General features: G+C 40.7%; 1 protein-coding gene across 2 annotated transcripts in view; it reads right to left on the reverse strand.

Annotated features, from left to right (window-relative positions):
* Nucleotides 1-24,501, reverse strand: part of LRCH4 (leucine rich repeats and calponin homology domain containing 4) — a 1,419,989-nt gene that overhangs the window by 469,103 nt on the left and 926,385 nt on the right. For both annotated transcript variants that reach the window (XM_044077349.1, XM_044077347.1), the window contains exon 8: nucleotides 24,056-24,143. In XM_044077349.1, the coding sequence (XP_043933284.1) occupies nucleotides 24,056-24,143 (88 nt within the window). The remainder of the gene's footprint in view (nucleotides 1-24,055; nucleotides 24,144-24,501) is intronic.

Here is a 24,501-nt window from a genome sequence, read left to right on the forward strand (position 1 = left end):
TGCACGCTAACCTGCTCACCCTAAGGAAGACATTTAAGCCCATCACCTTGTGACTCACCTCAGTGTCTCGCCCAGGTCCATTTGTGCTTCCCCAACCTTTGGAAAAGTCATTCGCTAACCTGCTCACCCTAAGAAAGACATTTACGCATATCACCTTGTGACTCACCTCAGTGACTCGCCCAGGTCCATCTGTGCTTTCCCAACCTTTGGAAAAGTCGCATGCTAACCTGCTCACCCTAAGAAAGACATTTAAGCCTATCACCTTGTGACTCACCTCAGTGTCTCGCCCAGGTCCATTTGTGCTTCCCCAACCTTTGGAAAAGTCGCACACTAACCTACTCATCCTAAGGAAGACATTTAAGCCCATCACCTTGTGACCCACCTCAGTGTCTCGCTCAGGTCCATTTGTGCTTCCCCAACCTTTGGAAAAGTCGCACGGTAGCTTGCTCACCCTAAGGAAGACATTTACGCCTATCACCTTGTGACTCACCTCAGTGTCTCGCCCAGGTCCATTTGTGCTTTCCCAACCTTTGGAAAAGTCGCACGCTAACCTGCTCACCCTAAGAAAGACATTTAAGCCTATCACCTTGTGACTCACCTTAGTGCATTTGTGCTTACTTATTTCTGTTGTTTAGTTGTAATTCCATGCAGTGTTCGCATTTGCAGCCTACAATGGACAATTTTTCTACTTAATTACTGTTTCCCTGTTAGCTTCCCACTGTGTTGTTCACAGTGCTAGAATTTAAAGTAAGGAAACGAATAAGATGCTCCCTCGACACTTTTCCCTGATTCTACCTTAATTCCTATATATTGCCACTATGTGGCACTACAGGCCCTTCTACTTCTCTCCTGTGAAACGACACTGAGAACCACATTCCCCTACAAACCTCTAGATGTTAATACCAGTTTACCAGTAGTAGCTCTTGTTGTCCTCCACTTACCTAACACAGTAGGAACCCATAGACCTTCAGTGTACTGTTTTGAACCTACCACCAAGCAAGCCAACTGCTCTACACATTTCTTTTGCAGACTGTGTGGCTGACTGTTCCTTACACTTCACTATTCCCCTTTCTCTGGTTCTATTATCATACCCCCTTATTTTCCCGTCCTCCCCCTCCCCCTCCCTATTTCTATTTCCTCCACCTAATCTATATTGCTCTGCCCTACCTGAGGTGCCATTTTTAAATATACTCTGCCCTGTCCCATTCACTACTTCTGTAGGCTGCACATGCACTCATCGGTAAGTTCCAATGTGAATTGTTTGATCCTGCCTATTTTTGCTGTATTTTTTATGTGATTTGATTTTAAATGGTTAATAGAGCTTTGCAGGCATTATTAATGACTGCTTTATAGTGCTCATTCCATATGCTATGATTAGGTTATTTATGTTGCCTCGCAAACACTAATATACTTGCTATAGAATACTGGTGGCCATCTTTTTACCCTGAACGATGTACTGTGACCTTCAGGTACCAAGTGGCCAGTCCTATGCACAGTTGCTTATCACCACAACACACTTTTAAATTTGCCACCTGTCCATGTTTATGTTTGAGACCTCAGTAATGTTTGGGTAATAAATCAATCTTGGACTATTACAGTACTCAGCTCTTCCCCACTTAAATTGCCATGATATAGCTTAGTGAGTGGCTGTGGACTGCACTTATATTCAATACAGTGTAGCCGTACTATTTTAATCCCCGTTACTACAAACAAAATAAGCTAAAAAAAGGGCAGCAGAATGCTGGCAAAGGTCTGCATTCTGTCCTCAGCACTATAATTTAACCCGTCATCTCCTGAAGTTGGCCTCAAGCCGAATCCTCTGCTATTGTGGTATCACCCAGTCATGGCTCTCTACTAAAGCTGTGGTTCTCCCACTTAAGGCGGTATACCGTATTTTTGCTTAACATTATACCATGTTTTTTTTTTTTTTTTGCAAGCACTCCAAATGGTTTATAACATAAAACTGCAATTGTTCTCAATGTGAGCAGAATGTGATTTTAAGTGCTTGCGCATCCGCTCTGCAAAAACTCTACCCAGATTAATGAACATAACTCAAGAGGCCATCTCTTGCACCGAATACTGGATGCTAGACAACCAGTTAGCCCTTAATGCATCCAAATCCAAAATACTGATTTTCTCCCCTTCTAGACGCACTGTAAAACATCACTCCCTATACTCAGCCAAAACAAGGCCTCTACAGAAATAGTTCCCCATGCAAAACTTCTGGGCATCCTCATTGATGACCAGCTAAAACTCAACATCCACCTTCAAACTAATATTAAAAAAAAACTCATCAAAAGCTTGGAATGTTTTATCGTTACAGACACTACCTTTCTCTTTCATCCAAACAACTACTATCCACCACCTACCTTATCCCCTCTCTTCTTTATGGAGCCCCACTACTTACTAATTTCCAATCAACCGTGAAATTAAAATGATCTTCATCCTATAATAAAATTTCCAAGTTTGCCACAGGATCCAAATCCTCCACTCATCACTGTAACTCCCTCCATACCCTAAACTGGTTAGAACTCCCAAACTACCTAATTCTCATTCAACTAACAGTACATAAGCTCATCTTTAAACCCTCTAACTGTCCTTCTCTCTCCTCTACCTTAAAAATCCGCCAACCTCATAGAGCACTAAGATCCACAAATCAAAATCTCCTTGAACTTCACAAGCCTTTACGTTCCCCAGGGCAACTCCTACTATCCTCCTTGGCTAGATTATGGAACTCGCTTCCCCCACACATTAGAACTACCTAGAATCTCCCTTCCTTTAAAACCTTACTCCACTCTCATCTCTCTTCTCTCTGGGAATGCTCCTGCTCTCAACCTTCCAGAAACCTTACACCTCTCTTGAACCTTTTTTTACTCAGACTCAGCCATTGGATGCATATATTTCTATGGTCTTCATATATGATGTACTACTTGCGTATGAATTGTACAACTTGAACATTAATTAGCTATTATTGTAAATATCTTAAAATGCTGTACATGAGTTATTTTACTTCTGAATATTGTAAACAATATTTCTCTGCTTGGAGTTTTCTGCTGGAGCTTTTCTTCCCGGGCCTCCATTGAAAACGGGCTCTTTTAGGCCTAATGGACTTTCCCAGTTAAACTGCAATAAAATAAAATAAAACAGTTTTTAGGACTTAATAAATAGCACCTATCCAGTCATGTCTAAGGGACAGCTCCCGGTGTTTTCTCCTGTCTACCTGATGAATCTGGGCATCTTGGGGCAATGCAGCAATTGCCTCATGTACATAGACAACCCTCTCCTCCTACAACCCAAAACTACAACCTGTGAGAGATGTACTAGCTCTCTTCACCCAAGACTGGACTAGATAGTCAAGAGGAGAAGGTAAACACTTGCACCACACCACACTCATCACATAGTACCTCAAAACCTACACCACCAAAACACAAACATAGAAACACAAAACACACAGCTACATTCACGGAAGGTCTCAATAAAAACCTGCCTAAGCAACAGATCCCTCCAAAGCAGAAATGCAAGCAACCTCCACCCCCAACATAACCCAAATGACATATAGCCCAAAAACTTAGTGTACCACTCAACCACAGCCCATATAAGGTATAACAACGTACCCAATACTCTAGTCATAGGTGACTCCACAGTCATGCACACTGATGCTCCACTCACCAGGCTAAACAAGAAGAAAGTTACTGCCAGCTGCATGTCAGGTACCAGGAGCCACCACATAACGCACGCACTCAGGTCACTCCACAACAAGTACAAATATGACTCTGTCATTGTCCATGTTGGTGTGAATAACCTAAGACGTACCTCCCTAGACTACATGAAAAGAGACATGGAAGAGCTCTCCGATCTTGTAGCCCAGGCAGGTATGACCCTAGCCCTGAGTAGCATCCTGCCATCACCCAGAATGATACCACAGTACAAGGACAAAATTATTGACTTCAACAACTGGTTAAGCTTCTGGTGTCATTTTAAGGGCATCCAGTATCTGTCTGCCTAGGATGACATGATCGACAGACCATGATGCTTTGCCAGAGATGGCCTGCACCTGTCGCCCTTGGGATTCCGGATACTGGCTAAGGCTTTTGCTACACCTATAGTGCATTTTTAGGCAAGGTTCAAATGACAAATTCACCACTGTAACAGGTACAAGCAAGCAAAATCTGAGGGTATTGCTACTCAATGCTAGAAGTCTAAACATCAAAATGCACTCACTCAAGGCACTCCTTAAAATGGAGAACATAGACATCTGTGCAGCGTCAGAGACCTGGTTCAAGGCTTCAGAGAGCACCCCTGCATTACCAGGCTATATTTCATACCACACTTTCGGCCACCTAACCTGGACCAAAACACTAAAGTCGGAGGTGTGTCCATATTCATTAAGGATATCCACACCTCCAGACTAGTAGCTCAGCATAATGCATCTGAGATTATCCAAGTGCAACTAACCCTGGGCAAGACCGCAATCCAAATTGCAGCTTGATACAGATCCCCCACCATGCCCCAGGATTCCCACTCCTCATTTCTTGATACAGTGGAAAATATTAGGGTACAACCCAACACCCTAATAATGGACGATTTCAACTACCGCACTATTAACTGGGAAAACTACTCATGTTCCAACTCTTTTGCTCAATGTTTTCTTAAATTCATAAATTCCAATGCCTAGGATCAACTTATCCACACCCCCACCAAGGGCAACAATATCCTAGACCTGGTTATAACCAGCATGAGTGACAAGTGTTCCACACCAAAGGTCAATTCTTTGTTGGTCATATCCGACCACAAGCTAATCACCCTAGACATCCATGTCACGCCCCCACCCCCCACTAGGGAAACTACCATAAAAAATTTCTCCAAAGCCAACTTCACGCTTCTTAAGACAGAAGTGGCAAATTTCGCGACACCCATGCAGACGGACAATAGAGGTACAACTGCTGAATCCTACACAAATGCACTTTATAAGCACTTACACGAGTGCATGGAAAGTGCAATCCCTAACAGAGCCAAGATGCTATTCTCCAAAAAAATGAAGCCAATTTGGTGGTCCCCTGCCATATACAAACTCTACAACAGAAGAAACTGTTGCAAAAAAAAAAAAAGAGTAAAATCCAATGATTAGAGGAACTCCCCTGGTCAGCCTCAGTAAGAAGTTGAGATCCCTCATAAAATCCTCCAAAGCTAGTTACAAAAACAAAATCGCCACTGATTCTAAAGACCAACACAAGGCTTTCTATAGCTATGTCAAGAATCTCAATGGCAACACTCAGATCTGCTCTGAGTTACAGCACAATGGCACTACATATACAGAACCAACTGATATTGCCAGCACCCTGGCAGATAGGTTCAGTGCTAACTTTACCCTCCCTCTCATCCCCTAAAGGACCCATTTCTATACCGGAAAAATGCAAAGTTCCTGTAATCACGGCTGCACAGGTAAAAACCACACTCTCCAAAGCAAAGAACACAGCATCCATGGGACCTGACAACACCCCAGGTTGCGATCTACACGAACTACAGAACGAACTGGCACCCCACCTAAGTACCATGTTCAATCATAGCCTCACCTCAGGCTTTGTGTCCACTGAATGGCTCACAGTGATGGTTATCCCACTCCACAAAGAGGGAGCCACCACAGACCCGGGAACTACCGCCCCATTAGCCTGACGAGCCTGGTCTGCAAGGCCATGGAACGTATCATCATGGAACTTATAAACAAAGACAATGGTAATCTTCAAACTATGGATCCCACCCAGTTCGGGTTTGTAAAAGGCCGATCATGTCTCCTAAACCTGACAGACTTCTTTGAAGCAGTCACCAAAGCTGTAGACAAGGATAAGGTGGTTCACACAGCCTATCTAGATCTTGCCAAGGCTTTCGACACCATCCCCCACTTTGGAATTATAGATAAACTCACTAAATAAATCTCTATGTCACAAGATGGGTTGCCAACTGGCTCACTGACAGAACCCACACTGTGAAAGTAGCAGACTCCAAATCCAACTTCAGACCAGTGACAAGTGGAGTACCACAGGGTTCAGTCCTGGGTCCTCTCCTGTTTGGTATCTACTTCTTTGAAGTACAGGCTAACAAAGAAGGTCTTTGGCTAACGAAGTTCGCAGATGACTGCAAACTAGGAGCCATAATCAAAACGCCTAACGATGTGGACATCCTACAAAAGGGCCTCACTGAGACAGATGCCTGGTGTCAAAGCCATGGCCTCAAGCTCAGTGCTAAAAAGTGCATTGTCATCTCCTTTGGTAAAAACTCTGTACCCCTGAGCTACAACATGGGCGGTAGTATACTTAACACCGAAAGTATGATAAGAGACCTTGGGACACAGGTGGACAGTAGTCTCTCCTTTGATAATCACATCGCTACGGTAGTCAGGAAATCCTTCTACATGGCACACCTCATCACAAAAGGTTTCTCATCCAGAAAAAAAGAGGTCATTGTTCCCCTGTACTCATCACTCATTAGACCCATTACAGAGTACAACGCCCCTTTTGGTATGTACCTCACAAGACATCTACAACAACTGGAAAGGCTGCAGAAATACCTCACAAAGAGGTTTACCATCCTCAAACAGATGCCCTACGCAGACCGTCTCAAAAAACTCCAGCTTTACTCAGTCGCATATCGCCTACTCAGAGGTGATACAAAGCTATGTCAAACCCAGAGCTGTTGGACATGCTCCACTTAAAGAAATCCCAATCCCTCCGAGCTACATGCTCTAGGGACCTAAACCTGGTCACCACAATAAACAGAATATGCCGGAGGGATAGATTCCTGTCCCAGAGACTTCCCTACTCTGGAATAAGCTACCTATCTATATCAAACAAAGCTCCTCATTAGCACTGAAGAAAAATCTTGATGATTGGATGGGAAATAGGAAATTCACCCTGGGGATCACCTCTGTGGCTCTGCTCTTCAGTGGCACAGGAAAATAATTTTCTTGGGTGGCAAAAGCCAGGGGACCTTTTTGGCTGGGCTTGTATAGGCCCCAGTGCTGATAGCCTAGCACCTACCTATGAACCTATATAGAATGCACAACATTTGCAAATGGCAAGGTAAATAACCCAGTCTGAATTACAACTGACAAAGAAAGGGATATCATATACTTGACTAGTATTTTTAGTACTAGAACGTTTAGTTTGTAATATTCTACGACAATGTGTGCAGTGACCACATGGAAAACATCCTATGGCAACCTGTCCCTTTAAGGAACATTGTAAGCTTTCCTTTAGCCTATGGGGGCCCTTGTTTACAATGATTAAAGAAAGACCCTAAATTTTTTCCATTTCTAAAGGAAAATTGACATCTGTCCCCTATTGTACCAGAAAGCTTATTATCGGCCATTAATATGTTCCATTTTCGCTGCACACTGTCCATTAATTTCACAGTGTTTCTACCAAAAGTAGTCACAAACCTAAGATTGTCTTTGGGTGTTATCAGCCTTATTCTTATATTGTAAGAGATTTTCTCTCTCCATGTTGCCAACCATATTTTTGGCTTGTAAAATTTGACCTACTTTGTAACCTCGTTTCTTTAATCTATTGGACAGGTCATCTCTGAAATGCTTGTAGGAGTCATTCATCGAGCATATACGTTTCACCCGCAAATATTGAGATTTATGGATATTTTTACATATATGTGGGGGGTGATAGCTGGAGGCATGGAGAAGGGAGTTATATTCAGGGAATTTACGGTAGACTTCTGTTATTAAAGTGTTGTCAGGAGCTTTAATCACCACAACATCCAGGAAAGTAATCCTTTCTTTTTCCTGGTTTACCATAAATTCAATCCCCCATTTATATTCGTTCAGATATTCAACAAATTGTTTCAGATGTTCCTCATCCAATCTCCATACCATCCAGAAATCATCTAAATATCTCTTCCAGATGTCTATTTCTTCTATATACAGATTATGGGAGCTATCATATATGATTTGCTCCTCAATATATGCCATGAATATATCAGCATATATGGGAGCAAATGATGCCCCCATAGCTGTACCTTTAATCTGTAGATAGCATTTTTCTAGATAGAGAAAGACATTTTTAGTGAGTACATGCTCGGTGAGACAAAGAGGAGTATTGAAGTCTAGTTGGTATAACTCTGACCTATATAACCAGTATTCTAGTGCCTCAATACCAGCCCAGTGTGGAATGTTATCGGCCTTCCTGGGGGATTATTGACGTCTTTGTGAATTTTCGGTAGAAATATATATACTGGTTACAGGGGTCTGACATCATCAGTTGTATCCTAGTACTATCAGTAATGATTCGCTCTTCTACAGCTAAAGAAAGGAACTCCTCAGTCTGCGTCCTAAAGTATATAGTGGGGTTGTATGTGAGATGCACGTAATATACTACTGTCCACCAGTTGTTTATTGGCCTCCAGATCATATTGCTCCCAGTCTTGTACCACCACTGCCCCTCCTTTATCAGCCCTCAAGATGACTATATCATGGTTATTCACTAGACTTAAAATAGTGGTCATCTCTTCCTTAGTTACATTACTAGCCCTAGCATAATTATCTCTGGAACTAAAGTATAAATCTCTAAGAATAGAGTTTTGAAGTAGTAGTACATTATGATTCATAGGGGGATAAAGGTAGACTTATATCTGAAATCCTCTTGTTTGTCCGTAGTTTCCTTATCCTGAAAAAACAATCACATCCTTTGCAACATTTTCTTCACACACAAAACAGCCAGGTATAAATGACAATCCTTTATTGAGAATCTTTTCCTCCATGGAGGAGAGGGGGTAGGATGACATATTTAACACATTCTCATTTATTGTTTCTGTACATACATCCAAAAAAGCCCCTCCATGTTTTCTATATTTCCTGTGTTTTCTGCTAGAATTCCTTCTCTTCTGTGCTGGTGAGCCTGTAGATGCTGACGTGTCTATATCAAATCCAGAGGAAGAGTCTTCCCCTGAGGTATCTGTACCAGAACTAGGTAATTTGTTAAGTATTGATCTTGGACGCTTCCTTTTGGAAGAATTTCTGTACGGTTGTGAAAACCGGACATGTTTATCCCCATCTCTGGTAAAAGGGTCCCCTCATTCATAATCTTCCACATCCCAGAGATATTTTTTTTTTCTCTCCTTTAGTTGTGTTTCAAGACTCATAAGTTCTGTACTCAACTTTTTAAGACAGGAGATGTATGTGAGTTGTCCCTCATATTCCTTGATTTGTTCACATAATGTGGTGAAAGCTATGATTTCAGCATCTATAGTTCTATCATGGTATCCAACTAGGATTTCCACAAAGTTCATTGTGGCTTTATGTTGTGCTTCCCTCCATTGTTTAAGAAGGACATCATCTGGATTATTAACAATTGGCTGCATTCTAATTCTTAGGCCCCTTGGTGTGATTCCCTTAATCATGTAGGCCTTAAATAACTTACAGTGCCAAACATTATTTCTAAGAGATCTCATATGTTTAGTCAAATCGATAAAAAGTGATTCACAGTATCCTCCTTGTTGAGCAGTATGGTCCCGCTTTCTGACTATCTATTCCTATGCCAAAAAAAGCCAAATCGTCCCAATCGGAGGAAAGCCCCAGCAACAAATTTGAAATTTCCATACTGATTAAAATGGGTATTCTAGATTCAATGTAAGCTCCCAGATATATTCTATTATGGGACAATATCAGCCCCTGGCCTCCATATTTGGACAATGTCAGCCTAAGCGATTAGATACAATAATTCCATATTAATGTATTGAAATATTTTACTGCCCCCATTGGAGCTATTATAACATATCATATGAAAATTATACCGGCCAGAACCAGTGTAAAATCTATAATGCCTCATTGAGTCCAAGTTATCATGTCCACTGCTGAGTCCACTACAAAACTAATTAAAGAGGGCTTATAACAACCATGAATATAATTTTCCCTATATAAACACTCATATAAGCCCAATAATATCTAATAAAGCCAAAAGGCTATAACCAAAGGTGACAAATCAATTCAGAATGCAGGATCACACCCCCTCATGAAGATATGTGAATATATCATCCAAATGAAGGCCAAGGTTAATAATTCCAGATATATATTTTGTTTACTCAAAACAGGTATATGGGGTGCAGCATACAGTATCAGAATCATTAGCATATACTAAGTATGTATAAATACGGTATATCCATGTAGATATATCCAAAAAGTGATCAACCCAATAGTATAGAGCTAAACCAGAAAATGTTTAGATAATACACAAAAATATAACTACCTTAGTATTTCCCCTTACATATCTTGATCTTATGTTATAAATATTATCAGTGTGCATTATTCCTAGTGAGAAAATGGGGTGTTCGATTATTTAAGGTTTAATCAACCTAATGTAAGGTATTATAGAGTCATATGTGTGTCACTTATATATCTCAACAAAAGTAGTTATTATATATATCCACATTATTGTGTGTATAGGCCTTAATTATAACATTTGGTTGGAGATGCACATACTGCTGAATAAGGCACCCATATTCAATCACACAAATTTGTATTCTGCTCCTATATCTATCTAAAAGCCCCTATTACCCTGTTGAATATAAGGAGGTTCACTACATTCCACTTAAAACCTACCTATAAACAAAACAAAAGAAACGAAAATGCATAATATAAACATAATGAGTCCCATAAAATTGCATTATTCCATTTTATTATAATTGATCAGTTTTTAGGAATAAAATTCAATAAATCAGGGTGGCATGAATTGCTCAATACTAAAGGGAAGCAATGGATAATTAAATTGGGAGGGCTGTTTGCACCCGGGTTAAATGAACATCTCTAATTGGTTACACAGACATTACAGACAGTATATAAATGACTAGTTAATTATGTATTATTACACTGATGAAGGCTATGTAAGTAAGTAGCCGAATCCGGTCTGTCTTTTATATACTGTTGCTATGATTATTATTTAAATACAAGAAAGTAGCTGCCACAGTCTGCTTGGTCTATTTTTTTGATATGCTTATGTATTTTGAGACCTTGCAGATGCCTAACTTGCAGGAAACACATCTGGCCTGGATTTGTTCTCTTCTCTGCTGTGGGCCTGTGGAGCTAAGGGGTTATTACCCTATCTATATTTTATTTCAGTATATTTTCCTTGCCTGATGTGACAGAGGTCTATTTGTGGATGCTGTATCCATTTCTTCGGTGATTCACGGAATTGGAGTGAGTTTTATTGTGGTTACATATGCTGGCTACGAGTATGTTGGTGACCGGCCTGGTATTAAACCATTTTTTATCGGAATTATAATTTCTTTTCAATTGGGGTGGACTGTATCGTTTCAGCACAGTGAATTTGCTTCTGTCTACTCATCAATGATTCTTCACAATGCTTGTAAGTACTTTGGATGTACCTAATAGCAGCTATTATTGGATTTAATCACAGCAATAAATAATGGGCGGAAACTAGACAGGCAGCTTGTGGCACTCTAATTATAAAAATACTGTGCGTGTATGAAACCTAATGGTTCCTCACTAAGTGTGCACTTGGTCGACATCGCATGTTAAATGGGTGTAGCAGATTTCCTTGAACTTGATTATTAAGCTTTTGCAAATGATGAGAGTTTTTCAAATCTGGTACGATACTGACTTAGTTCTAAAAATGATAATGCTTGATGACTAAAATCTGGTGCTATAACAGGGGAACCTCTCTACTTCAAATCAGTTTTACACATAAAACTTGTACTGATTGCACCAAGATATAGTGACTGGCGTTTTTTCAAGAATGGAACTGTTTATGTGGTGAAATCTGTATCGGGTGAAACAATACTATAACGACGACAGTCTTTGTTTTTTTTTTCCTCTACTTTAATCAGTCTTCGCCAGCAAAAGTGAACATCGATCGGATAGAGGCTGAATGAAGAATAACTCCATGACAATGAACACTTGGAATTTATATTGAAATGGGAATAAAACGTCTTTGATGATATATTCGCTATTTCGCTATTTATATTCCTGTGTGGAAAGTGTTGTCTAGCAAACCCATTTTTATATAACATGACAACAGGGGCCTCTGCATTTATATAGCAGTGTTTTGGTAGCTAGCGGGTTTGTTAATTGCCGCCCACATGCTCTCTATGTTTCGGAGACCATTTATCTTTATGTGGTAGGTGATTAATCCCATCTTAGGTAATATAAAATTAAGGGACTCCGTACATTTAAAGCAGTATTTTGCTTTCTAGCGGGAATTAATACATGGCCACTTTGTGTCCTATATGTCCACACTTACTAGTTGTTGTTTAATCTGAAGTTTCATTTCGATTCATATTATTATTCTAAATGGGTGAATATTCAAATATGTAATTTGGAAACAACATACACCAAATGCTAAATCTGATTTTGGAAACATTATCATGAGAAATGTGTTGTGTGTTTAACTCCTTTTCAGATAATATGACGCTATTGGCCTCTGCATATTTATAGCAGTATTTTGCTATTTAGTATGATTTAAAACTATGCCGCTTTAGTGTTCTGAGCGTTTATGATGTACATCTACCGTTTGTGTTTCTAACTTGCAGTTACAGTCTATCTTACATTATTAAACAGAATAGTTGAAGATATAATTTTGAAAATTGCATAAAAAACTAAACTAAGCTAGGCACTATTTATGTTGGGTTATATATGTGGTATATATTAGGTTTTTGAACCCAATGCTTGTTTTGAGTTCTGAATAGAGGATGGATAGTGCATATTACAACTTATGGGACTAAGAATACTATTCCCTACATTGTTTATAGGTAGGCTTTTTAGTGGAATGTAGTGAACCTCCTTATATTCAACAGGGTAATAGGGGCTTTTAAATATAGGAGTAGAATACAAACTTGTGTGATTGAATATAGGTGCCTTATTCAGCACTATGTGTATATCCAACCAAATGTTACAATTAGGGCCTATACACACAATAATGTGGATATATATAATAACTACTTTTGTTGAGATATACAAGTGACACACATATGACTCTATAATACCTTAAATAGGTTGCCTAAACCTTCAATAATAGATGAACACTCAATTTTCTCACTAGGAATAATGCACACTGATAATATTTGTAAGGGATTATAAGATCAAGATATATAAGGGGAAATACTAAAGTAGTTATATTTTTTTGTATTATCTAAACATTTTATGGTTTAGTTCTATATTATTGGATTGATCACTTTTTTGGATATAGCTACATGGATATACCATATTTATACATACTTAGTATATGCCAATGATTCTGATACTATATGCTGAACCCCATATACCTGTTTTGAGTAAACAAAATATGTATCTGGAATTATTGACCTTGGCCTTCATTTGGATGATATTTTCACATATCTTCATGAGGGGGTATGATCCTACATTCTGAATTGATTTATAATCTTTGGTTATAGCTTTTTGGCTTTATTAGATATTATTGGACTTTTCATATACGAGTGTTCATATAGGGTAAATTATATTCATGGTTGTTATAAGCCCATAGTGGACTCAGCACTGGACATGATCACTTGGACTCAGTGAGGCATTATAGATTTTATACTGGTTCTGGCCGGTATCATTTTCATACGATATGTTATAATAGCTGCAATGGGGGCAGTAATATATTTCAATACATTAATAAGGAATTATTGTATCTAATTGCCTAGGCTGACATTGTCCAAATATGGAGGCCAGGGGCTGATATTGTCCCATAATAGAATATATCTGGGGGCTTACATTGAATCTAATACACCCATTTTACTCAGTATGGAAATTTCAAATTTGTTGCAGGGGCTTTCCTCCGATCGGGACGATTTGGCTTTTTTTGGCATAGGAATAGATAAAGAGTCAGAAAGTGGGACCATGCTGCTCAACAAGGAGGATACCTGTGAATCACTTTTTGTCGATTTGACTAATCATATGAGATATCTTAGAAATAATGTTTGACACTAAGTTATTTAAGGCCTACATGATTAAGGGAATCACACCAAGGGGCCTAAGAATTAGAACGCAGCCAATTGTTAATAATCTAGATGATGTCCTTCTTAAACAACGGAGGGAAGCACAACATAAAGCCACAATGAACTTTGTGGAAATCCTAATCGGATACCATGATACAACTATAGATGCTGAAATAATTGTTTTCACCACATTATGCGAACAAATCAAGGAATACGAGGGACAACCCACATACATCTCCTGTCTTAAAAAGTTGAGTACAGAGAGTCTTGAAACAACTAAAGGAGAGAAAAAAAAATATCTCAGGGATGTGGAAGATTATGAACAAGGGGACCTTTTTACCAGAGATGGGGATGAACATGTCCGGTTTTCACAACCGTACAGAAATTCTTCCAAAAAGAAACGTCCAAGATCGTACTTAAGAAATTCCCTACTTCTGGTACAGACACTTCAGGGGAAGACTCTTCCTCTGGGTTTGATACAGACACATCAGCATCTACAGGCCCACTAGCACAGAAGAGAAGGAATTCCGGCATCCCTTTAGAATTAAACCAAAAAGGTGGGGGGGGGGGCAGAAAACACAGAAAATATAGAAAACATGGAGGGGCTTTTTTGGATGTATGTACAGAAACAATAAATGAGAATGTGTTAAATATGTCATCCTACCCCCTCTCCTCTATGGAGGAAAAGATTCTCAATAAAGGATTATCATTTATACCTGGCTCTTTTGTGTGTGAAGAAAATGTTGCAAAGGATGTGATTATTTTTTCAGGATAAGGAAACTATGGACAAACAAGAGGATTTCAGATACAAGTCTACCTTTATCCCCCTATGAATCATAATGTACTACTATTTCAAAACACTATTCTTAGAGATTTACACTTTAGTTCCAGAGATAATTATGCTAGGGCTAGTAATGTAACTAAGGAAGAGATGACCACTATTTTAAGTAGTGAATAACCATGATATAGTCATCTTGAGGGCTGATAAAGGAGGGGCAGTGGTGGTACAAGACTGGGAGCAATATGATCTGGAGGCCAATAAACAACTGGTGGACAGCAGTATATTACGTGCATCTCACATACACCCCCACTATATACTTTAGGACGCAGACTGATGAGTTCCTTTCTTTAGCTATAGAAGAGCGAATCATTACTGATAGTACTAGGATACAATTGATGATGTCAGACCCCTGTAACCAGTATATATATTTTCTACCGAAAATTCACAAAGACCTCAATAATCCCCCAGGAGGACAGATACCAACATTCTACACTGGGCTGGTATTGAGGCACTGGAACACTGGTTATATAGCTCAGACTTAGACCAACCTGGCTTTAATACTCTTCTTTGTCTCAACGAGCATGTACTCACTAAAAATGTATTTTTCTATCAAGAAAAATGCTATCTACAGATTAAAGGTACAGCTATGGGAGCATCATTTTTCCCATATATGCCGATATATTCATGGCATATATTGAGGAGCAAATCATATATGATACCTCCCATAATCTGTATACAGAAGAAATAGACATCTGGAAGAGAAATTCAGATGACTGCTGGATGGTATGGAGATTGGATGAGGAATATCTGAAAGAATTTGTTGAATATCTGAACGAAAATAAATGAGGGATTGAATTTATGGTAAACCAGGACAAAGAAAGGATTACTTTCCTGGATGTTATAGGTTCATAGGTTCATATTAGGCTATCTGCCCTAGGACATTTATAAGCCTAGCCAGAATGTGTCTGGCTTTCGCCACCCATTTTAAATTTATTTTGCTATGCCCTTTTTCGAGGTTAGTATAATGTGCCTCTGTCTAACAGTGACACAAAAGTGATACCCAGGGTACCTACGATCTTCCCATCCACTCATCAAGATTCCTCTTGAAGAGAGTCAATGAGGGACTCTGCCTAACCTGGACTGGGATTTTATTCCAGAGTGAAGGGAGCCTCTGGGTTATGAATCTGTCCCCTCCAGCACGTCCTATTTATTTCAGTGCTGAGGTTCAAGTCTCTCGAGCGCGTAGCTCGATAGGATTTGGATTTTCTGAGGTGCAGCATGTTCATTAATTCCGGGTTGGACATGGCTTTATATGTCAGGCACAGATTGCCTCTGAACAGGCGGTATGCCACTGAGTAGAGCTGGAGTTTCTTTAACCGGGCAGCATATGGCATGTGTTTGAGCACTTTGATCCTCTTGGTGAGGTACTTTTGGGGTCTTTCTAGTTGCTGCAGGTGTCTGGTAAGGTACATCCCAAAAGGGGCATTGTACTTAATTATGGGCCTGATGAGGGATGAGTAAAGAGGCATGATGACCTCCCCTGATCTAGATGTGAATCCCTTCATGATTAGGTGGGCTATATAAAATGTTTTTGTAACCACTTTGGCCACGTGGTTGTCAAATGAGAGATTGCTATCAACTTGGGTCCCCAGGTCCCTAATTACTTCTTCTGTACTTAATGGATTACCACTTATGTGGTAATTTGTGGGCACTTTGTTTTTGCCAAAGGGGATGACTATACACTTTTTGGCATTTAGCTTGAGGCCATGGCTCTGGCACCAGTTGTCTGTTTCTATGAGGCCCTTTTGGAGGATGCTTGTGTCGGCTGGAGAGTCGATTATGGCGCCCAGTTTGGTGTCATCTGCGAACTTGGTCAGCCACAGTCCTTCCGTGTTGGCCTGTACCTCCGAGAAATATATACCGAACAAGAGAGATCCCAGGACTGAGCCTTGTGGGACACCACTTGTAACTGGTTTGGAGTCTGACATGGCTCCAGCAATTCTAACCATGTGGGTTCTGTCCTTGAGCCAGTTTGCAATCCATCTAGTGACATAGGGGTTTATATTTAAGCTGGTGAGCTTATCTATAATGCCCGAGTGGGGTATTGTATCGAAGGCTTTTGCGAGGTCCAGGTAGGCTGTGTGGACCACCTTCCCCTTGTCAATGGCCTTGGTGACTGTTTCAAAGAAATCAACCAGGTTTAAGAGGCATGATCTGCCCTTAAAGTCGAACTGGGTAGGATCCAGTGTCTGTAGGTCCCCAATATCTTTATTTATGAGGTCCATGATGATCCTTTCCATAGCTTTGCAGACCAAGCTAGTCAGGCTTATGGAGCGATAGTTTCCAGGATCCGTTGAGGCACCACCTTTGTGGAGAGGGACCACTGTTGCTGTACGCCACTTTTTGGGCACATATCCTGTAGTAAGGCTGAGAATGAACAGTAGTTTTATGTTTGGGTTTAGCTCTACTTGGAGTTCATGTAATACGCAGCCCGGGACACCGTCTGGTCCCACTGATGCTGTATTTTTTGCTTTGGAGAGGGCAGCTCTTACCTGAGCATCTGAGATGTCAGGGGGGGCAGCACTCTGCTGGGATAGATATTTGCCCTTTTGGTGAGGAGGGGGGGGGGGAGTTTGCGCTGAACCTGTCAGCTAGGATGTCGGCAAGGTCTGTGGGTTCGGTGTATTTTTTGTCATTTTGGACCAATTCTGAGCATATCTGGGAATTACCACCCAGGTTCCTAACATAACTAAAGAAAGCCTTGTGATTATCCTTGGTGTCCTAGGCAATTTTTCTCTCGAAGCTGGCCTTAGACAATTTTATGAGTGCCCGTAGTTTTTTGCTAATACTGATCAGTGATGCCTTCCCTTTTTGGGATTTTGCTCTATCATTTAGTAGCTTCTTCCTTCTATTGTATAGTTTGTTTATGCCTGGGATCCACCAGACAGGACGTCTGCCTTTGGAGGACTGGGTCTTGGTTTTATCTGGGATCGCATGATCCATGCATTCCTGAAGGTGTTCATAGAATGCGTTTATAAAGGATTCTGCGGTCTGGGCCGTATTTTCCACAGGCCCGGGGGCTTTGAAGGATTCTACCTCGGTTTTGAGGAGTGTGAAATTTGCTTTAGAGAAGTTTTTCACTGTGGTTTTCTGGGCAGGGGGTGGGGTCGGGATGTGAATATCCAGTGAGATTAGTTTATGGTCTGATCTTACCAGTGAGGGATACACTTCTGGTCTGGAGCATAGAGTCCCCATGTTGGTGATGATCAGGTCCAGTATGTTTTCCCCTCTTGTGGGAGTGGTAACAAGTTGTTCCATAGCATTTGAGTTTATAAATTCTAGGAACCTTTGGGCTAGGGTGTTGGAGCTAGAGTAATGCTCCCAGCCTATGTTTGGGTAGTTGAAGTCGCCCAATATAATGGTGTTTGGAGACACCTTCATATTTTCCAGTGTTCTCAGGAAGGCCGAGTGGGGTTCCTGGGTTTGGGAGGGTGGTCTGTAGCAGGCTATAAACTGGAAGGCAGTTTTACCCACTGTTAGTTGCACATGGATAGTCTCTGATGCTTCGTGCTTTGTCACCAACCTGGAGATGTGGGTATCTTTGAAGAATATCGATACTCCCCCTCCTTTTGTGATTCGGTCCAAGTTTTGGGGCCGAAAAGCATGGTATGAGGTATAACCTGGTAGTGCTGGGGTGCTCTCGGGAGCCTTGAACCAGGTTTCTGTTAGTGCACAGATATCGATGTTCTGCATGCTAAGGAGAGTTTCGAGTGCATGCATCTTGAGGTTTAGACTTCTGGCGTTTCTTATCCCTTGTGATAACTATGGAGGTGGGTTTGTCTTTTGAGCCTTGCCTAAAAAAGGCACTATGGGGGTAGCAAGAGCCTTTGCCAATATCCGAAAGCCCACGGGTGACAGGTGCAAGCCGCCCCTAGCGAAGCATCGTGGCTTGTCGAGCATGTCATCCCAGGCTGACAGGCACTGTATCCCCTTTGAATGACACCAATACTTAAGCCAATTGTTGAAATTGATCATCTTGTCTTCATATTGCGGCATCATTCTTGGTGAGGGCAAGATGCTACTCAAGGTCAGGGTAATACCGGCCTGGGCTACGTGATCAGAGAGCTCCTCTATGGTGATTAAAGCTCCTGACAACACTTTAACAGAAGTCTACTGTAAATTCCCTGAATATAACTCCCTTCTCCATGCCTTCAGCTATCTCCCCCCCACATATATGTAAAAATATCCCTAAATCTCAATATTTGAGGGTGAAACGTATATGCTCGATGAATGACTCCTACAAGCATTTCAGAGATGACCTGTCTAATAGATTTAAGGAATGGGGTTACAAAGCAGGTCACATTTTACAAGCCAAAAATATGGCTGACAATATGCAGAGAGAAAATTTCTTACAATATAAGAATAAGGCTGATACACCCAAAGACAATCTTAGGTTTGTGACTACTTTTGGTAGAAACACTGGGACATTAATGGATAGTAGTTGGGAACTGGAACATGGAATGGCCGATAATAAATATTCCGTATGGGGACAGGGACAAATTTAAATTTTTCTTTAGAAATGGAAAAAATTTAGCATCTTTCTTTAATCATTATAAACAAGGGCCCCATAGGCTAAAGGAAAGCTTACAAAGTACCTTAGCGGGACAGGTTGCCATAGGATGTTTTACATGTGGTCACTGCACACGATGTCGTAGAATATTACAAACTAAAAGTTTTAATACTAAAAATACTAGTCAAGTATATATCCCTTTCTTTGCCAATTGTAACTCAGACTGGGTTATTTACCTTGCCATTTGCAAATGTTCTGCATTCTATATAGGTCAAACTTTGAGACCGGTAAAACATAGGATATCAGAACACTTTAGTGAAATTAAAAACAAAAGAAATACAAATGCATTACATAAACATACTGAGTCCCATAAAACTGCATTATTCCATTTTATTATACCTGATCGAGTTTTAGGAATAAAATTCAATAAATCAGGCTGGCATGAATTGCTCAATACTAAAGAGAAGCAATGGATAATTAAATTGGGAGAGCTGTTTGCACCCGGGTTAAATGAGCATCTCTAATTGGTTACACAGGCATTATAGATAGTATATAAATGACTAGTTAATTATGTATTATTACACTGGTGAAGGCTATGTAAGTAAGTAGCCAAAACCGGTCTGTTTGCCTTTTATATACTGTTGTTATGACTACTATTTAAATATAAGAAAGTAGCTGCCACAGTCTGCTGGTCTATTTTTTTATGTGAAATAGGAAATTCACCCCGGGGATCACTTCTGTGGCTCTGCTTGACAGTAGCACAGGAAAATAATTTTCCTGGATGGTGAAATCCAGGATTCCTTTTTGCCTATGCTTATATAGGCCCTTGGGCCAATGGCCTAGTGCCTACCTAAGAACCTATGAAGCTTTTACAAATACTAATAAAAGTAAAATTTGTTTTCCTTAAAGTAATTTTTTATTCCATGCAGTGGACTTCTAAACATGAATGACAAAGTGAGGTTTATGCTTCACAGTTCTTCCACCAGTTTAAATCAGTCAAACTTCCAGTTTCTTTCATCTACCTTTTTCTTACAGAACACTTCACATGTCTCAAATACACCTAGAGGGATTAATGCTTTCAGTTTGTTGCTGGTCTACTTCCTGGTTATCCCAATCTCCTAACATCAATCTCTGGTTCGAGTCAAAGGTACTCCAAATTCATCAATGCAGCTTTTCAACTATTTCCCGTCACTGTAGCATTTTCCTTTGGAACAATGGAAACGATTTAACTAGTAAAATCTCTCTACTGGCTTTCTTACTGTGAGAAGACTAGAGGCAGAGACCCTTCAGGTTGTTCGCTCACTCTCTGTTGGTTAAGCTTTTTTTTTTTTTCATCCAAAAATTGTTGTCCAGGACCAAGAAGGAGCAGGTGCCCAATTGGAAGCAATTTCTCCTTATCCTGAATAAGCAAATAAGAGCACTACTGAAATTCTCTAAAGCCAACTTCGAGGCCAAACTGGCCATATCTACATATGTCTGCAATCTCAAAGCAATCACCCAGATCTGTTCAGAACTGGTGTAAAGGACACCTCATACACAAATGCAGATATAGCCAACCTACTGGCTGACAGATTCAGTGAAGATGTCACCCCTCTGTCCCCCCATCAGTAAATCAGGGCATCCCCAATACCTGCCCCCTCCATGTATCTCTAGGGAACAGGTCATCACTGCCCACTCAAAGGCAAAAAATACAGCCTCCATGGGACCCGATAACATCCCAGGGTGCATCCTACATTAACTCAGGCATGAACTTGCAGCACCATTAGGCACCCTATTCAACCAATGCCCAAGTACTGGCTTGGTCCCAGTTGAGTGGAGGACAGCCACTGTCATCCCTTTACACAAAAGGTGGAGCGTCCACTGATCCAGGAAATTATAGACCCATTAGCCTAAATAGCCTGACCTGCATGGCCATAGAATGGATTATCATGGATCTCATTAACAGTGACACTGGCAACCTCAAACACTCAACCCCACACAGTTTGGTTTTGTCAAGGGGCAGTCATGTCTGTTAAATCTGGTCGACTTCATTTGAGACAGTCACCAAAGCCATGGACAAGAGGATGACTGTGCACACCACTTACCTTGACCTGGCCAAAGCCTTCGACACTATTCCCCGCTCAGGCATAATAGATAAACGCGCCATACTCTGGAACAGACTGCCCATACATGTCAAGCAGAGCGCCTCCTTGGCCATCTTCAAAAGGAACCCTGACGATTGGATAGGAGATAGGAAATTCACCCCGGGGATCACATCAGTCGCCCTGCTAGATAGGGTCAAGGGAAGTAAATATTGTAGGAAGAAATATCCAGGGAATTGTTATGGCTAGGCTTGTATAGGCCCTTGGGCCAATAGCCTAGTACCAACCTATGAACCTATAAACATCAAACTAAGCATCAATCCATATGTTACCAGAAGGGTAGCAAACTAGCTCCCTGAAAGAACTCACATAATCAAAATAGGGGAAGCCGCCTCAAGCAGCACACCCGTAACAAGCAGAGTACCCCAGCAATTGGTTTTGGGGCCTCTGTTATTTGGGATATATTTCTCTGAGGTGCTTGCCAAAACCAGTGGGCTATGGCTAACCAAGTTTGCAGATGACTGCAATCTGGGCACGGTCATCAATTCCCTACGTGATGTGGGAGTCCACCAACAGGTTCTCACCCAAATAACTGGTGCCAGAAACATGGCCTCAAGCTGAATGCCAAAAAATGCATCATCATTCCCTTTGGGGAGAGTAATGTCCCCACATATTATCACATTAATAACAATGTCCTAAGCACACAATCAGTCGGGAGGATTTGGGCACCCAGGTCGATAGCAACCTGACTTTTGACCACCATGTTGCTTCCATTGTACGGAAAGCTTTCTACATGGCCCACCTCATAAGTAAGGGTAGCTCATCCAGGGACAAGGAGGTCTTAACATCCTTGTATTCCTCCCTTATAAGGCCAATAATCGAGTACAATGCCCCCTTCGGCATGTGCCTTGCAAAGCAGATGCAGCAGCTGGACAGACCACAGAGGTTCCTCACCAGGAGAATCCAGGGCCTCAAACATCTAGCCTACACAGATAGGCTAAAAGCCCTGTCCCTCTACTCAGTTTCATACACACTCCTCATATGTGACCTCTGTTTGGCATACAAAGCAATCTCAGACCCTGCCTTGATGGGACTGCTGCATATCCACAAGTCAAGCTCTACTCAAGTAACCCACATGAACAACCTCAACCTGGTCTGTGACATCAGCAGCACTTGTTGCCGAGACAGCTTTATGTCCTAAAGACTCTCCCATCTGTGGAACAGACTCCCTCTCTATGTCAAGCAGAGTACCTCATTATCCCTTTTTAAGTGTAGCCTGGACAACTGGATGGGAAACAGGAAATACAACCATGGGATTCCACCTGTGTCCCTGCTGGACAGGAGCTTTAGGTGCTGACTTGTCTAAACATGGGCTAAACTCTTGGCTAGGCTTATAAGGGCCTCTGGGCCAATAGCCTAGTAACTTCCTATGATTCTACAGCCTGTTCGGCATCCCTGCCCACTTCCCTCCTACTCTCCTCACTGTGCTGGCTCCAGTATGGACCCTTCTGGCTTACTTCTAAGATTAAGTACCTTAACTCCATTCTAACAGTTGTACATCAACTGAATGCCAACAGCTTTGTCTGCATTTTACAAATCTAAATCACTTTTAGACTGCTGTCAGATATTACACTACAAACTGTATGCCACAGTTTGTAAACAGCTGCCTAGCAAACCAATAATCTAAATTGTAAACATAATATCAAGTTTCTAGCAAGTCATTCACTCAAAAGTTAACAAACTTGGCTAAATAAAAAACAAGCAAAATCAAGTTATATGTCAGCCTGATGATCCTTCCAGTTTCTGCCATGGAAGTGAGATTTCAGACTGTGCAAAAAAGTTAATCTTATGGTTTTTTTTCTTTTTCCAAAATATAATTTTTATTAGTTTTGCAAGATTTATAACAGAAAGAAACATAAAGGCACAACATAATATATTATATACAATTATCAGTTTTGCTATACAAAAGGATTGCAACCATGTAACAAACAGACATATTCCATTGTAGCAAGGCAATAAAAAAGAAAAGAAAAAAATAAAAGGTGATGAAGGAAATACTTCTATTCTAAACACCCATGGCAGCTGTATCAAAAACATGAACCTTAGGGATAGAAAGTGGAGACACCCCCTTATAAAAAACTAATGTGATACAAGAAAATATATAACTTGTCCATATTTAACAGGAGAATTAGTGATGGTTAATACAATCTTACGTTGTTATCCAGCATGAGAGCTACAGATGTAATATATTGCAACAGTGCAGGTCTATGACAGAGGCCTTCCACAGTGCAACACAGTGGCCCCTACAACATCCTGCTGTAACACTTTGCAACATAAGCAGGAGTACGAACTCCAAATGCTGAAAGACATCTTGAATGAAAGTAAGTGCAAATGCTATTTCAAAGTTGACAGCCACCTATATCACAAAGTTTTAAAGTGAAATCATTTTAAAATGAACTAAAAACCTGTCAATATTCTGTGAAGTAGATAATTTTATGAGACAGTTATCAAAGTTGGCCCGATATGCAACAGACAAGTACTTTGTAAGGATACAAATACATAAGTAGATGAAAACTGAAATTAAGGGCTATAATGGGTAAGGAAAATCCAAACAGTATAAATATCAAAAAAATAATTCAAAGTATTAAGACAATGGATAAATCTGCTCACCATTCCCACTGTGGCTCTCTTTTAGCTGCTTCTGTTCCTTGGACAACTCAGCTATCCGGAGGGACAGGTCTGAGAACTCATCTGCGGACTGAAAGAACAGGTTTATGACATCAGTTGTCAGCCTATTGTTCTCAGTCAAAAACACACACTGACCTTGGTAGCAGTCTCAGTTATAAAGGCTAGCACAAGTACCACAGCATACAACTTAGACTTAACCTGCAATACCAGTAGCTCACGCATATGGAACTGTGATGACTACCTTGGCAACACAGGCTAGTATAACATGCTCACACAGTGCAGAAATGCACCATAACCTTGAAATACCAGAAAGATATACATGAACAATGGCTACCATGTCCACAACACAGGGTAGCACAACTCACACACAAAGTAAAACTGCATTCTTAAACTTTTCAAATCATTTTACTGTCCCCTCCTCACCCAGA

This window comes from Protopterus annectens, chromosome 7.part0 (assembly GCF_019279795.1).
Source record: "Protopterus annectens isolate FY-2018-M chromosome 7.part0, PAN1.0, whole genome shotgun sequence".
In the NCBI taxonomy this organism is placed as follows: Eukaryota; Metazoa; Chordata; order Ceratodontiformes; family Protopteridae; genus Protopterus; species Protopterus annectens.